At 46.3% G+C, this 17,732-nt stretch overlaps 1 protein-coding gene across 2 annotated transcripts in view; it reads right to left on the bottom strand.

Moving 5' to 3' along the window:
- LOC311235944 (glutamine--fructose-6-phosphate aminotransferase [isomerizing] 1) overlaps nucleotides 1–17,732 on the bottom strand; it is a 77,164-nt gene that overhangs the window by 11,527 nt on the left and 47,905 nt on the right. For both annotated transcript variants that reach the window (XM_084323483.1, XM_084323484.1), the window contains exons 11-15: nucleotides 17,278–17,373; nucleotides 16,368–16,465; nucleotides 9,078–9,198; nucleotides 7,836–7,993; nucleotides 2,167–2,281 (exon numbers count right to left, since the gene is read on the bottom strand). In XM_084323483.1, the coding sequence (XP_084179609.1) occupies nucleotides 2,167–2,281; nucleotides 7,836–7,993; nucleotides 9,078–9,198; nucleotides 16,368–16,465; nucleotides 17,278–17,373 (588 nt within the window). The remainder of the gene's footprint in view (nucleotides 1–2,166; nucleotides 2,282–7,835; nucleotides 7,994–9,077; nucleotides 9,199–16,367; nucleotides 16,466–17,277; nucleotides 17,374–17,732) is intronic.

Raw genomic sequence — 17,732 nt, 5'->3', positions numbered from 1 at the left:
CAGTACCCAACTGTACCTTTTTTCTTATCCACATTTTCTCCTTATTTTCTATTTCAATTTCGTGTATCCAATTCTCCCCTCCCCCGTCTTGAACGTTGCTCAACTATGCCCCCCACTGGTCGGTTGTAGAGAGGATAGAAGCCTTGCATCACGTGTTCCCTCCGGCACACGAGGAGGCAGCCTGTCACATCTTTTCGCCTGCCAGCGCGGACTCTCATTGGCGAGGTGTAACGTTCCTGTCTCTGCTGTGCAACCCTAGTACTGACGTTAGTGTTGCCAATGACAGGACAGTAATGGCTAGAATGCATCCACATTACAGCATTGCATTCTGGACTCCTCTCGCATGCATTTCATTCCGTTGGAAGATATATATTTTTTTAAAACATTGATCTTTTAGATATAGATTGTAATCGTTTGTTCTGCTCGTTTGTTTGTTTGTTGTTTGACTTGTTTGGTAATTATGTCTAAACTGTCTGTCCAACGTGTTTGTATATGTCTATCGTTATTGTTTTTGCCGATTCGTTTGCTGCTGAACATAAGAAAAACATTTAAACATGTTTTTTTGTGTGTGTTTTCGCCAAGAGTCCTGGTATGAATCAAACGTCTTTTGAGTTCGAGTGAATCAGTTCTTTGTGCTTTTAACGACTGAGAAACAAGAAATAGTAACGGAGACATGTTTTTTTTCTCAAGTTGATGGACTTGAGCTCTTGATGCGAGGTCCAACACTAGACGACAGATAAATACCTGTTTACGTTCTTAAATTGCCGTGTTTCGTAGCTGCAGATGGTTTGTTTACATAGATATTGCTCGTTAACACTCAAGTAAAAACAGACTTACAGTATTTAGATTTACAGTAGAATAAAAAAGTTACAAATGCTTGTTTTTCTAAAGATCAAACTCTTCATCTAGATGAATATACCTCACGTCGATCCAAATAAAAGTCTGGATTGGGTAGCTTTAAACGTAATCTTCTTAAAAGCACATCTGAAGTTAAATCAAACCACAGCCCATCATGAGGCACGTCGTGTCGGGTGGACGGACGGTGACGGAGACGCTGGAGACCGGGTAGGACGAGGACACAATGCAGGGAGGGAGGGGGGACATTTCTCATTGGTTTACCATTAGGGACACCCCATCATACGCTTTAGATCCAGGGGAGGCTGCCAGGGCACTCGTCCAGCGACAAGTTCTCACTCCCTGCGCTCTCTCCCCCAGTCTCTCTGTGCTCTCTCTCTCTCCCCCAGTCTCTCTGTGCTCTCTCTCTCTCCCCCAGTCTCTCTGTGCTCTCTCTCTCTCCACCAGTCTCTCTGTGCTCTCTCCCTCTCTCTCCCCCAGTCTCTCTGTGCACTCTCTCTCTCCCCCAGTCTCTCTGTGCTCTCTCCCTCTCTCTCCCCCAGTCTCTGTGCACTCCCTCTCTCTCCCCCAGTCTCTCTGTGCACTTTCTCCCTCTCTCCACCAGTCTCTCTGTGCTCTCTCCCTCTCTCTCCCCCAGTCTCTGTGCACTCCCTCTCTCTCCCCCAGTCTCTGTGCACTCTCTCCCTCTCTCCACCAGTCTCTGTGCACTCTCTCCCTCTCTCCACCAGTCTCTCTGTGCACTCCCTCTCTCTCCCTCAGTCTCTCTGTGCACTCTCTCCCTCTCTCTCCCCCAGTCTCTCTGTGCACTCTCTCCCTCTCTCTCCCCCAGTCTCTGTGCTCTCTCTCTCTCTCCCCCAGTCTCTCTGTGCACTCTCCCTCTCTCTCCCCCAGTCTCTCTGTGCACGCTCTCTCTCTCCGCCAGTCTCTCTGTGCTCCCTCACTCCCCCAGTCTCTCTGTGCACTCCCTCTCTCTCCCCCAGTCTCTGTGCACTCTCTCTCTCTCTCCCCCAGTCTCTCTGTGCACTCTCTCTCTCTCCCCCAGTCTCTCTGTGCTCCCTCACTCCCCCTCTCCCTCGCACTCACTCCCTCTCTCACTCATTGCAGATCGGCGTTTCGATCCAAGCAGATTGTTTGAACAAAAAACAGAACGGGAACAGGCTCTAGGGGGGCCAATAAATCAGCCCACTGGCCTCAGACGTTCTCTTAAGGGGTTTGTCTACCTCTATAAATTTCCCTCCTTTATTCCCCTTTTTGTTTGTTTAAGACGTTCCTGTCGAAATTAGCTCGGTCGTGTGTGTGTGTGCATTATACCTGGCAGTATTCTCAGGCCCTGGATGATCTCGCGCCTCCTCGGCTGCATGGAGATCCTGTCGTCACACATCAACAGTGCAAACATGATCAGGGCCACAAACTGACTGGTGTAGGCCTGCGGAGGAGCACAACAACAGAGCAGTCGTATCAACGAGAGGAGCCCAACGTGCACCATGACAGAGAGAAACAGCTCGTAAATTCCAGCCCCACCAGCCTTGACCAAAATATGCCGAAACCCCTGATACGCTCACACACCAACAGTCACACACACACATGCTGTAATTAAATCAGAATGAAAGTAGATTAAAAGATTAAAAGACATACAAATACATACAATACATGGGCTCTTGCTCGCTCTTTAGTATAGTATTGTATAGTAGTGTACATGATAAGACCCAGTGCCTCATCCGTAGCTTAACACTGTATTGCACTATCGCAGGACCTTAGCATGTCTTTTACCATGTATTTTAAACTTTATGTACATTATACCCGTTATGTCTTATTACTTGTATTATTGCACAATCGCTGCAGGCATGACCACCCGCATTTCACTGTATGCCTTGTATGCCGTGACAAATAAACCTCTCGACTTGACTTGATGGCAGCAGCCAGACCCTCCAGTGCAGAGAGTGTTTGCGGGGGCCGAGGCTGTTGTCGTCTCTTTGATGGTAGAGAGGCTGTGTCTCTCTAATAATGTGCACCAGATGAGAGGCGGGAGAGGAGCTGGGCCACTTTAAAGTACAGGGTAAATGTGGAGATGAGACGGCAAAGCAGAGGAGGATCACTAAACACGTCACACACCAGGACAACCAGGACCTCCACGATCCCCCGTCAGTTTTTATAAATCTGAAAATGTCACCACAACCGCTCTTCCCCCCCCCCCCCCCTTCCAATCTGTGAGCATGTTTGGAGGTCTTTCACGCTCGTTTGGAAGATTTAGTCAGCGTTTCGAGAGACGAGCCAAGTCGTTTCAAAGGACCCTCTGGACTCTGCGATGCCAGCGTCTTGGTTGTAAAACAGTCAGTTATTTCCCCCCCTGACAACAGGCTGACAAAAGGCTAACAACAGGCCCTAAAGAACAGACGGTCAATGCAGTCGGGACAGTTTGTGGCGGCGGATCCAACTCGCATAGTAAACTGTGGCTGTGTCTAACATTCATGTCTCCTTCAGCCCGTCTCTAATGTGGACAGTGAAGGGAACGTCTTGCTTAACACGGTGTCTCGCGCCGAATGCATGGTGTCCCTCTGAGGGCCCTGAGAAGGGAGACGTGAACTCTCTCCTACAGCTAGATATTGTAATATCAAACAAAAAACCTTTCTAGCTTGTTTTGTCTTCGCAAATCTCGACTATATCCATAACACGGAGGAAGGAAATTCAATTGTTCCTCTCCTGGAGTAAGTTCTATAACTCCCAAACCACCCAAACAACTGCTTCGCTGCACTGCTGCGGTCAGGCAAGCGCTACCGGAGTCTCATGGCCGGTAAAGAGAGACTCAAAAGGAGCTTCTATCCCCAGGCCATCAGGATGCTCAATGACTATGAAACACTAACCCATCCATCTACATTCATTGCACACACATCCACATGCACACTCAGTTTAAACATGAATTAACTTAACACTACACCATATTTTATCTATATATTACTAATAGCACTACATCTACATTTCCCTTTGCATTTTGTTTGCATTTTGTACTTTAGTTTTGTACATTGTGTACATACTAGTGTTTGGTCTCTATTCTTGCAGAGTCCTTTAGCAGTTGGTGAAATACATCCCCTCTGAGGATGTGACTGATCTGGGTTGTGCGTTGCGGGGCCGGGGCTGGGTGTGGGTGTGTGGCCCGGCCAAGACAGGCAGTAAAAAGGTGGCGTCTCTAAGGCGTGCTCTGCTCTCCCGAGGATGCTGGAGCGGCCCAAGACTTCCAGAGCCAAGTCCCAGAGCCGTACCCTTTCTCCAGGCGCTAGTTGGGACACATACTTGCTCCACGGAGCCCAGTCTGGTAACCCTTTTAGCTCTTGGTGGGGGACGAGGAGTAGAATCACGGATCTCCTGTTCTACAGGATTAGGGAGGACAATATCTGGCATCTCCGTAGCCCAATGGATCTTAGAGCAGCACATTTAGAAATAAACTAATCTACTGTGGTAAGTCAGATCGACTCCGCTGGTGACCGTTTCTGTCTGCAAGCTATTTGTTTATTTCTCAACGTAGAGAGCGCTGGCTTGCGTGGGTCTGACGACTCGAGAACGGCATCTCCAGCTCTCCGTGGGTCACTGTGGAGAGACATCAGAGTCCAGGGAGTGGCTCCAATCTAACGGAACAACGTTCTTGCATTTCAGGGGGTGGGGGTTGACCACATGTGTGAAAGAATGACATCGCTATCCAGTTGATTTAGGATTAGCATGAACTATCTGGAGAAACACCAGTGAGAAGGAGAAGTCTTTATTTGTCACGCGACACACACACACACGCATCGGGTACTTGATCCATCCCGTACTTGATCCTCCCGGGAGATACCCCACCTGGGTACCTGGCAACGCGACAACCTGGTCCCCAAGCGGGAAAATGAACCCAGGACCTTCTAGCTGTGAGTAGGGCTGAACGATTAATCGATTTTAAATCGAAATCGCGATTTGGAATGATGCAATTATCAAATCGCAAACCAATTAAAATCGCATTTTTTTTAAAAAATTTAACCAGGAAGTCCCATTGAGATACAAGATCGGTTTGGGAGAGGGAGGTAAGGTGTTTTAGATTGTGTGTTGTGAAGTTTAGACTTCAGAGAGGGAGAGTAAAGTACAGAAAAAAAAGGTACCGTTGGGTACCGGTATCGATTCCCAGGCAAAAAGAAACATTTTCAGGCTCGGTGTCCCGAAAAGACTACCCCGGGCTGCTACCTTGACGTGGTGGGGTGGCTTGCGTGCCTCAAGGACCCTGTGAGCTATATCGGCGGGGGCTCAAAGTTTAAAGCCCCTGGCAGGTTCAACCAAGCGGGGCAGGTCACGGGGGAGGGGCCAGACAAAAAGCAGCACTGGTCCTCCAGGTTGGGGGTTGGGCGTGGGGCTAACAACCCTACCCTGGAAAACAAACAACTGTTACAGAAACTGCAAAACACAAACCACAAAACCTGGGGTCCAAAAGAAGCTCTAGCCAAAACACTGGCACTATGACGGCAGCAGATGAAAGCCCAACTCGGGAAGTCGGTTGCTCGAAGATGAGTCTTCCAAGACCCCGAACCATGATCCGTCTTGGAGCATGGAATGTCCGTACTATGTTTGAAACGTCAAAGACAGCACAAGTCATCAGAGAAATGCAGAACTAACAGTGATGGTGGAGCTGAAGGAGATGGGTCTTTCCTGGGACGAAGCGCAGGCCAAAGCACGAGACAGGATTCAGTGGCAGTGTATGATTGCGGCCTTATGCCCCAACCGGGACGAAGAGGATAAGTAAGTAAGTCCCGAAAAGACCCATGCGTAGGCCATATGCAAGCCGCATTTTACAATAAACCTCTGTGGGGCTGCTCAAAAAAATATAATTATAATCGCAAATTTAATCGCAATCGCAATTAGATTATTTCCCAAAATCATGCAGCCCTAGCTGTGAGGCAACAGTGTTAACCACTACACCACCGTGCCACCTAGTATTAGTATTATATTATATATAACTAGTATTATAGTGGCTTGTTGTCTAGATTACTAAAGACCTTAAGCAATGATAAACCTCCGCTACACGCCCCCACGTCGGCTGCAGCTCATTGAAAAATGAGACCGCTGCATTTATTTCCAACAGCGCTAATGCATCCTGACCAGCGGGGGCCCTCTGGAGCAGGGGAGCCCCTCAGCGGGGCCCCAGAACCAAGACCGCCGGTTCCTTCTGCACGGAGACATTTCCCAGAAAGTCCCGAACCTGCTGGAATGTTTTCCCGACCACCATAGAAACTGTACAGAACCAGAGGATGCCGATGAGGAGAAAGTGTCTGGTTTCAGCCGCAGAGGGCCCTGGGAGACAGTGTGTGAGGAATGGGGCACTGGTAAAGACATCAGCGTGAGGAACGTCTCCATCCACTGTCCCATAAGATCTGACCGGTAGTGGTGTGACGATCACATTTTAAGATTTCATATGACATTGTGTTAATGTGTATCTAGGCCACAGAGCTGCTCCAATTACACCTGCACGCCGGGAGCGCTGTGAAGGGGTACTGCTGCGGTCGCCCCTGTCCGAGCGAGCCGTACCTCCTTCGCACTGAGGTTGACAGCAGGCCAAGGACCTCGAATACTTTTCAAAATCACTCGACGACAAGCATTTTATTTGAATTACTCCATTGAAATCAATATTGAGGTGGGGGACAACAGCACTGCCTAACCCTAACCCTACTCGTTTTTTTTTTGATCCACTTTTTCTCCCATTTTTCTATATTTTCTCCCATCCCAATTTCGTATCATCCAATTCAACCCTCCCCTGTCACGAACGCTGTTTCTTGCCTCCCACAAGCCGGCTGCAATGTGGACTAAGTCATACATAGCACAAGTCCCCTCCGGTACTTGAGGTAACAGCAGTCGCATCTTTTCACCTGCGCAGCTCGATTTCTCAGTGGCGAGGAGTAACGCGTGGGAGGCTCACGCTGACCCCGACACTTCCTGATTCTACTGCGCAGGCGCATCAACAGACCTGTAGGAGTCGCTGTCCACAACGCCCGATCCCCACCCATCAGTTTCCCACCCCCTAATACGGCCAATGTGTATTAGTATGAACGACCAGCTAAACTGAAAGCAATGTGGAGCGCTGGGCTCGAACAGGCGAGCCCAGCGTCTCCGCATTCGTGGCGAGCACCTTGCCCACTACGCCACGTAGCCGCCCCTAACCCTACTAGTTATAGATGGTATATAAAAAGCTTGGTTTAGCTCCAAAACGTGAAATCTTTTTATTTTAAAGTCGCAGACAATGAAAATGAACCTTAAACGTTATGTTAAGAGCAGTAGACATATCATTCCACCAGTTAAAACTATAAAACAAAAAGAGAGCTAGAGAACAAGTACGAGAGAAGGAGAATTATCGGTACGGTTTTACATTTCGATTGCACTGTATTGATTGTAGGGCTGTCCCCGACTAAGGATTTGGATGGTCGACTAGGATTGGCCAAAATTTGCAGTTAGTCGACTATTGGTAGACTTAAAAAAATATATATATATATATATATTTAAAAAAAAAAAAAAAAATGTATCATTCCATTTGGGCTGTGGGGGGTGCTTAATGTATGAAGGAGTCGTCTGAAGGCTTCTTGTCCTCTGCAAAAGCATGCAATTGGTCCACAGTGATGGATACATCTTGATACTTGTCTAGTCTAGTGTGTTCATTAGATGGGTGAAATCCTCTTTCAGTGCCTCTGTACCCGTTTTCGTAGGCAGTTAGCCTCTGGTATGCGTGCCATTAGCGTTAGCCACGCTTCTAGGCCTCTTTTCTTTTGGAAAGAATGATAAAAAAAATAATAATATTTTTTTTTTTTTTTTTTTAGAGGTTGGCCAGTCGACTACGGCTCCTTTCGACCGATTAGTTGACTAATCGATTAATAGGGGTCAGCCCTAATTGATTGTAAAGATTTTTTTTTAAGTTTTGATTCTGTATTGAGTTCCGACTAGGTAACTAGAAGCATGCCAGCCGTGAGCTCCCTCACCTTGGTGCTGGCTACGCCGATCTCAGGCCCGGCGTTGATGTGGACCCCACAGTCCGTCTCCCTGGAGATGGAGCTGCCCACTGTGTTGGTGATGCCCACAGTCAAAGCCCCTCTCTCCTTACAGTACCGCAGGGCCATGAGGCTGTCTGCAGTCTCCCCTACGGGCAGGGAGAGGAACGGCAAGGATGAGACGAGTTACACAACGTGACACCATGAGACAGGTTGCACAATGTGACACCATGAGACAGGTTGCACAATGTGACACCATGAGACAGGTTGCACAATGTGACACCATGAGACAGGTTGCACAATGTAACACCATGAGACAGGTTGCACAACGTGACACCATGAGACAGGTTGCACAATGTGACACCATGAGACAGGTTGCACAATGTGACACCATGAGACAGGTTGCACAATGTGACACCATGAGACAGGTTGCACAATGTGACACCATGAGACAGGTTGCACAATGTGACACCATGAGACAGGTTGCACAATGTGACACCATGAGACAGGTTGCACAATGTGACACCATGAGACAGGTTGCACAATGTAACACCATGAGACAGGTTGCACAACGTAACACCATGAGACAGGTTGCACAACGTAACACCATGAGACAGATTGCACAATGTAACACCATGACTCATGAGACAGGTAGCACAATGTGACGCCATGAGACAGGTTGCACAATGTAACACCATGAGACAGGTTGCACAATGTGACGCCATGAGACAGGTTGCACAATGTAACACCATGAGACAGGTTGCACAATGTAACACCATGAGACAGGTTGCACAATGTGACACCATGACTCATGAGACAGGTTGCACAATGTAACACCATGAGACAGGTTGCACAATGTGACACCATGAGACAGGTTGCACAACGTAACACCATGAGACAGATTGCACAATGTGACACCATGAGACAGGTTGCACAATGTGACACCATGAGACAGGTTGCACAATGTGACACCATGAGACAGGTTGCACAATGTGACACCATGAGACAGGTTGCACAATGTGACACCATGAGACAGGTTGCACAATGTAACACCATGAGACAGGTTGCACAATGTGACACCATGAGACGGGTTGCACAATGTGACACCATGACTCATGAGACAGGTTGCACAATGTAAAAAGTCTGACGCGAGTTCAAAGAGACTCGACTTTCATTTGACAGGATATTGTACGTCTAAAGGCAGAAAAGAATAAAAAAGAGCAATCCCTCTACCTGATTGGCTGATGAAGAAGCAGACGTCATCTCGGAACACAGGCGTGTTCCTGTCCAGGAAGTCGCTGGCCAGCTCCACCATGACGGGCAGCTCGGTCAGCTCCTCCAGGACCTGGCGTGTCTGGGAACAGAGAAGAATCAAGAGGTTTATTTGTCACATACATACCAGGGCATACAGTGAAATGCGGGTGAACATGCCCGCATTGATTGTGCAAAATACAATAACAAAATAAGCATAAAAAAAAATGGTTAAGACAAGATATGCATGGTAAAAAAAGACATGCTAAGTTCCAGAGAAACTGGTTCCTATATACACTACTGTAGTAATCCAAACTACTGTACTACGCAGTGACGTCATCACGTCACTGGCAGTAGCCTAGGTGGCGAGAGGGTTTGCCGGTTGGCAATTGTATTGTGTAATGTGACCTTGAACTACACCAAGTAAACGCTCTGATACAAAACCACCATCTCCTCATTATTGTGCACCACGAACATTACAGTGGCGACGAGGATATAACTGGACACATAGGCTATACGCCAGTGATGGGCAGTAGCTAGCTACAAGTAGCGACGCTACATAGCTTAACTACAATTCTCAGTAGCGTGATGGTAGCGTCGCTACTTTTTGAACCAATTAGCGGTGTCTGTAGCGGAGCCATTTATAGAATGAAGTAGTGACGTAGCGACGAGGAAACGCTACAACGCTACTGTCGGGAGAAACAGTCTAGACTATAAAGATTTGTGAGGAGAAAAAAAAAACTCCCCGTAGAAAACCCACTATGATTGGTTGGTTGGTTTAGATATGAGTATGACGACTCACGATTGGGTATGGTTAGGCCAAACATTATGGGTAGGCCAATCAGAGGCAGGATAGGGCGGAAGACCATGAAGTGAAAATCGAAACGCAGACCACTGAATGAGAATGAATGAATGCAATTTACAATAACAGAACCAGTCCGCGCGAAATAATGGCAGAGGGATTTGATGTTTCCACTGATGGCATTGATGAAGATAATGATGTCAACAACAATAACAACAATGTCTCTCCATGGCCCTACCTCGACACATTTATGAGTTTGACTGAAAAAACGCCTAAAACATATGTGTTTAGGTGTTTATTGTGTCAGCCAAAAACGAAGCTGCTCTCAACTTCCCACACGTCCAATACTAACTTGAGAACACATATTCAGGTGAGCTGATGAAAACCTTTACTGTCTTTACATAAACATTGTCAACTGTTCCCAAACAGCACACAAGTCAGTGCACTTTTTATCAACAGCTTTAACTAACAGAGATAGGCTAGCTGCTATGAACAATATTATGGGGGTGGAGAAAAGAAAAAAATAGGGAAAAGATCACCTAGAACAGTGGTTCTGCTACTGTGGTTCGAGTTGAAACAGTAGTTTATCCTGTGCTGAAAAGTCTCCATTCCAATAGAGAGAGTATATTTGTGTTTATTTTATTATTGTTTCACTGCCTTTTATTTATACATAATAATAGCCTCTCATGTCCTATAAAGTTCATATTTGATGGGAACAGACAGAGGACAATTCAGAGGGAGGTACAGATAGATATACATAGAGAGAGCAAGATAGATCGACATATATATATATCTGGGAAGTTTACAGTATTTACTGAAGGAGCGTACAATTTTGAAAGTTTTATAGAAGTTCTGTTTTGTTCTGGCTAACCTGACGCCTGACGGTGCACAGATGCGTGAGCATACTGCTCAGGGAGGATGGAGGCGATGTGAAAGTTCCAACGCCGATTACCCCATGCTGCTTATTTCCGTACTTAAGAATGTATAAATGTTACATAGGATTTCGTTAATGTCCATTTTGTAGACAAATGTTTCTTGCACTTTTTCTTTGGCCAGGTTATTGTCATTTTGCTACTGTGGTTTGAGTTGAAACAGTAGTTTATCCTGTGCTGAAAAGTCTCCATTCCAATAGAGAGAGTATATATTTGTGATTATTTTATTATTGTTTCACTGCCTTTTATTTATTACGTTTCCACAGTTCTTTCCTCATGTTAAAAGGATGACACAAAAAGCCAGACCGAGGGCTTGTTTCAGTTTTATAATAAACAATCGAACTGAGCTATTTTTTTGCCTGCCTATTTGTTTGGTGTAAACTTGATCACGAAGTAAAAAAAAAAAAAAAAAAAGTAGTGCCGATGTAGCTAGCTATTTTTGCCATGTTCTTGTAGTGTAGCTTGCTACATTTCTCTGGGGATAGCTTCCATTGTAGTTGAGCTAGATTTAATCGAGAGTAACTTGTAGTGTAGCTTGCTACATTTTCCAAGTAGCTTGCCCATCACTGCTATACGCTATGTGAAGGACTTGTCGAACTTTCTGGAAGAAGAAAAAACCGGTCGGACGTGCGTGCTTAGCTAAACAAAGCTAACGCTAGCTAACGTTAACACAGTGCTGGATGCAAGAAGAAGAGATGAACTCCATCCTCATGGGAAGCCAAGCAGCTATTCTGCCGTTCGACACGAAGACAGACCCGAGTTCATTGGGAACGAGATAGAGTAAGTGGATTCAGAGATATGACAATTTCCTAGTAGCAATGAACATTGTGAATGATGGCAGAAAAAGGGCTTTACTGTTGCATTTATCTGGAGAACGAGTGCATGACATATATGACACTCTCGCCGGGACTGATGATGATTATAATGTTACAAAGACGAAGCTAAATGGATATTTCTCCCCAAAGAAAAACATGCAGTTCCTTGTTTATAAGTTCAGAAAAGCTATGCAGCAGGCTGGTGAAAATCTGGATACTTATCACACTCAGCTCTGTATGCTCGCCAAAGACTGAATTCGCCGACACAGACGGCGAGATCAAAGCACCGCTCATTCAGAGCTGCAGTTCCTCGAGAGTCCGCAGGAGGGCGCTGAGAGAACCCGAAATGACATTAGAAGCTTTGTTGAACTTTGGGAGAACACTGGAGTTATCAGAACAGCAGGCTGTGGGCATTGAGCAAGGAACAACCGCTGCTGTCAACGCGCTGGAACACAGGCAAAGCCCTCAGTCAGCTGATTACAAGGGAAATAGGAACAACAGCAAATAATGCATGAATTGTGGAGGAAGATATCCTCATAATGGAGATTGCCGAGCCAAAGGAAAAGACTGCAACATGTGTGGAAAAATAGTCAAGAGGGGAAATCAGGTTGAAGTGAGGATAAAGACACCACATATGGAAGATGGAAACGCACAAGAAAAGTGAATCAAATCACTACATCTTGCTGCGCACAGTGCACACAGTGCACAGAGATTCGTCCAGCAGTGAAGACGACCAATATGCGTTTGCTGTGAATGGCGAAGCCTGCACTAAACACCATCAATGACATTAAAGTGCAAGTACTGATTGACTCTGGAGCTTCGGTTAACATAATAAGTGAAACAGTGTTTAACACGCTCGAGCCAAAACCAGCGATGAGAGCAGCAAAGACTAAGATCTTCGCTTATGGGTCAGACAACGCTCTGCCCATCACCGGTGTTTGAGTGCAGTGTCCAGGCGAAGGACAGAAACACGGAGGCAACATTCTACGTGCTGAAAGGAAATAGACATTCGCTCCCGAATTATGACACAGCTAGTAAGCTTGGGCTTATTAAAATAATTAACAGTGTCAACCTCGCCACCCGCAGCGTGGCAGATGAACTGATTGACAGCTACCCAGAGCTGTTCACTGGCATTGGAAAACTAAAGGATTTTCAGATGAAGTTACACATAAACCCTGACATACAGCCAACGTGTCAACCACACAGGAGAGTGCCTTTTCACGTTCGGCAGAAGGTTGAGGAAGAATTAAAAAGGCTGGAGGATGACGACATCATCGAACGGGTGACCGGACCAACGCCCTGCCCTGGGTGTCGCCCATTGTGACCCCTCTGAAGCCTAAGGATCCTGATAAGGTCAGGATTTGTGTCGACATGCGGCAAGCAAACGTGGCCGTACAGAGAGAACGTCATCTCACACCTACAATGGACGACGTGATCCATGAGCTCAACGGTGCGAGATTCTTCTCAAAACTGGACCTCAACTAAGGATACCATCAGCTAGAACTACATCCTGACAGTCGGTATATCACTACCTTCACCACACACCTGGGTCTGAGAAGATACAAGAGACTGAGTTTTGGTATATCATCTGCTGCTGAGGTTTTTCAGAACGCCATATGTCAATCCCTACATGGCATCCCTGGTGTCAAAAATCTCAGAGATGACATCATAGTATATGGTGCAACCCAGAAGGCCCATGACGACGCTCTGACAGCAGTGTTCGCCAGACTGAAGGAATGTGGTCTCACGCTCAACCATGATAAGTGCGAGTTCAACAAAGAATGACTCGAGTTTTTTGGTTTTATTTTTTCCGCAGACCCAGCGGACCCCCGGAAAGTGACAGCGATACATCAGGCCGCTGACCCCAAGGACCCTGCGGAGATCAGGAGCCTCCTTGGAATGGCAAATTACTGTTCAAGATTTATACAGGATTTCTCTACCATCACTGCACCCCTCAGAGAGCTAACAAAGAAGGAAGTGCCCTGGCGCTGGGGTGAAGAACAGTCAAAACCACTACAAATGCTCAAGGAGAGTCTCACAAGCAACACCACCATGTCATACTTTGACCCGAAAAAGGATACTGAACTGGTCGTGGACGCCAGCCCATTTGGGCTGGGTGCCATTCTCTCTCAAGGAAAAGAGGGAGAGAAACGCGTCATAGCGTATGCCAGCCGCGTGCTCACTGACGTTGAGAGGAGATACTCAGACAGAATGAGAAGGTCTAGCGATTGGTGTGAGCATTTCCATCTATATCTCTATGGACATCCATTTACCCTAGTGACTGATCACAAGCCGCTAGAAATGATTTGGAACAACCCAAGGTCCAAGCCACCTGCCCGGATAGAGAGATGGGGACTCAGGCTCCAGCCCTATGACTTTCGAATAGTCTACAAAAAGGGAGCAGACAATCCAGCGGATTACATGTCACGCCATCCGATCCCAATACAAACATCCATGAACACAAGAGCCGCGAAAGTTGCAGAGGAATATGTCAACTTCATATCTCTGTTCGCCACACCCAAGGCGATGACGCTGGAAGAGATAAAAACAGAGACATTAAAGGACAACACGCTACAACAAGTCAGTGCCCACATTAAGAACGACACGTGGGACAGAGTGACAGATAAAACACCAAATGCTCTTGCACTACGGCAGTATAGACATGTCAGCACGGAACTCACACTCTGTGAGTGAGGACATTATACTCCGGGGAAGTAGGATCGTCGTGCCCCCGTCCCTACAGCAGAGAGTCCTGGAACTTGCACATGAAAGCCATCAAGGCATTGCAAAGACCAAAGCCCTCCTCCGAGAGAAGGTGTGGTTTCCCAACATTGATCAAGAGGCTGAAGCCCTCAGTCGGAACTGCCTAGCATGTCAGGCTACAACTCCAATCACAAGAACGGAACCACTCAAGATGTCGGAGCTACCAGAAGCGCCGTGGCATTCTGTGAGTGCAGATTTCTACGGTCCCCTCCCGTCCGGAGAATACCTGCTGGTGATCATAGACGACTACACACGCTACCCTGTAGTGAACATCATCCGCTCTACATCCGCCAATGTGGTGATACCCAGCATGGACAGTGTCTTCTCCCTGTTTGGGATACCCCGAGTCGTCCGGACAGACAATGGACCTCCGTTTAACGGCTCACAGTTTTCCCAGTTTGCCAGTTACATGGGATTCCATCACAGGAAAATAACACCTTTGTGGCCGCAGGCTAACGCCACCGCTGAAAGATTTATGCGTACTCTTGGCAAGATCATCCAGATAGCCCCGATGCAAGGTCTGCCATGGAAGCAGCAGTTGAACATCTTCCTCCGTGAGTACAGATCTACACCCCACTGCACGACAGGAAGATCACCAGCAGAACTGATGTTCCAGAGACCAATGAACACCAAGATACCATCAGCCTGTCGTATCACCATTCCTACTGATAGCGAGGTGCGCAAGAGAGACACTGAGGCAAAGTCTAAAATGAAAGCTCGTTCTGACAACAGACGACATGCTACACAATCCAACATCGTGCCAGGTGACACTGTGCTCTGTCGTCAGCCGAGGCAGAACAAACTCACACCACCCTACAGAAAAGAACCACTCACAGTCACAAGCGTGAAAGGCTCCATGGTGACTGCTGGACGGCATGGCTATGCCACAATGAGGAACAGTTCATTCTTCAAAAAGATCCATCCCGAGGCACAGCGACGTCCGCTGCCACATCTAGACACAGACATGGATCCTGATCCGGACGACAATGAAGATGCTGAACCAGCACCGCCGCCGCCCAGATATCCAGTCAGGCAGCAGAGACAGCCTCCAGCTTACCTCCTTGACTATGACTGAAGGACTGTGAATGAGCCATTTTTAAAGAAACTGTTCAAACTCACAAGTATCCTTCAGAAATGTTTCATGGTTAATTTATGCATGTTATGCTTGAGTACTGACGCACACCCGTTCTGTAGTACAAGGATGTATAATGTTATTTATACATGTTTATTAGGCAGCATTATTCCTGAGTGTCGTTTGACACTAAGTTGTAATACCAACTATTTGACAGTTTGTCTTCTTAAAAAAAAGGGGTAATGTAGTAATCCAAACTACTGTACTACGCAGTGACGTCATCACGTCACTGGCAGTAGCCTAGGTGGCGAGAGGGTTTGCCGGTTGGCAATTGTATTGTGTAATGTGACCTTGAACTACACCAAGTAAACGCTCTGATACAAAACCACCATCTCCTCATTATTGTGCACCACGAACATTACAACTACTATACAATATACAATTTTAACTCTTTAACTCCTTAAAGTATCTAAACTATACCTCCTTCCTTTAAAGTGACTTTCTATTTTTTCAAAGTGACATTGTTTAAAGTGATTGTTTTAGCGGTTGCCGCATGAGTGTTGTGTGTGTATGTGTGTGTGTGTGTGTCTGTGTCTGTGTGTGCTCATGTGTACTTGTGAGTGGAGAGTTCAGTGTTCTGATGGCCTGGGGGAAGCAGCTGAGCCAGAGTCTCTCTGTTCTTGCAGCGTGTGACAGCACATCAGAGCGCTGCTCAGCATCATCATCATCATGATGAAGCCTCACTGGACTGGCCCGCATACAAACCACACACCTGTTTCCACACGCACACTAACGGATGGCCTTCTACATTACTGATTGATTAAAGCGGATGCCGAAGCCGAAGTGAAGCCGAAGTGTTTTGGTGGTGTTGGTTTGGTTACTACTCACCGCCACCCCGGCGTGGTAGCTGGTCCCGCAGGCAATGAGGATGAGTCGCCGACACCTCTGCACCTCTTTGATGTGGTCCTTCAGTCCACCCAGTGTCACTAAAAGGCAGGCGAACCAAGCGCACCATCGATCATTCACACCGCAATCAATTTGCACCTTGTTATTGTAAGGAGGAACCCACGACAGTGCCCAGAAACAATGTTTTAACAAGACGAGCCAACGGGTCATTACTGTGGGTTGTGATTAATCCTGGCTCTAGGTGATGTTATGTTACTATACAGTGATTCTCAACTAATACTTTTTTTTGCTTCCATGTTGAAAATGGCATGTTGTTAAACTGAAGCAAGCTCAGCATAATATAATACGATGGGCTTGTCTACTTTTCTTTTTTTCTTATTCAAAATCAATGCATTCAAATGTGCTGGATAAAACTGACTTATTGGAATTTTAGTTATTAGAATATTGGCAGTTACAACAGAGTATCAGCAAATTTCAACAAGTAAAATGTAAGACTTTTTACGACCAAATGTAATACCAATGTCATGACCATACTAGCAACAAAAATTAAAACATACTGTATAGAGACACTGAACTGGTGGCTGCACTTGCACGCCAATTTAAATTCTCACTCATTCCATACAAGCTCTCGCCAGACGCACCAAGCTCCAAGCGTTAAAGCTCTCGGTTTTAATTTAATGAAAAATTGCGTAATTGCTCATACCAGTAAAACTAGAGGCGGCTTATTTGATTGAGCAAAAGATTTGCCATGTTTAGGGTCTTAAAAACATTGACATTTTAAACACTGAATGTCATTCAGTGGATCTAAAAGGGGGGGGGGGGGTGTTATATTTCGGGTGCACGCTGTCCTCCCTCTTCGGATGCAAGCGCTGTGGAAAATGTCTGTCCTGACCTGTGTTGTCGTCAAAGTTGACCCGTCCTCTCATGGTGTTGACCACAGACTCCGGCTGCTCAAAGATCTCCTTCTGCATGAAGGAGCTGTAGTTCCCTGTGGAGGCAAGAATGGAAATCAGGCACCATCTCTTTACAAAAGAAAACATGACTATAAATGCCCATAGGAGGGAACACAGTGATTTTTTAAAGATTAGATTAGATTAAAATGTATAGTAATTATACAGCACAAGTACAACCAGAGTGCAAATGTAACAGTAAAGTGCGATAATAATATACAATGTACAGGTGATTAAACTGGGTATAAATATATTAATTACTGGGTGTAGTACTAATAAGATGTATGTACAGAGTTGTAGTATTATTATGTACAGTGATACAGGTATAAAGACACTATGGTAGTAGTAAGTCATACTGGCCAGCAGCATAACTAGTAAGAGTAGGTCAAGCATACTG

Source organism: Notolepis coatsorum (assembly GCF_963971535.1).
Source record: "Notolepis coatsorum genome assembly, chromosome: 10".
Lineage (NCBI taxonomy): Eukaryota > Metazoa > Chordata > Actinopteri > Aulopiformes > Paralepididae > Notolepis > Notolepis coatsorum.
This window is presented reverse-complemented; position numbering and strand designations above follow the sequence as displayed.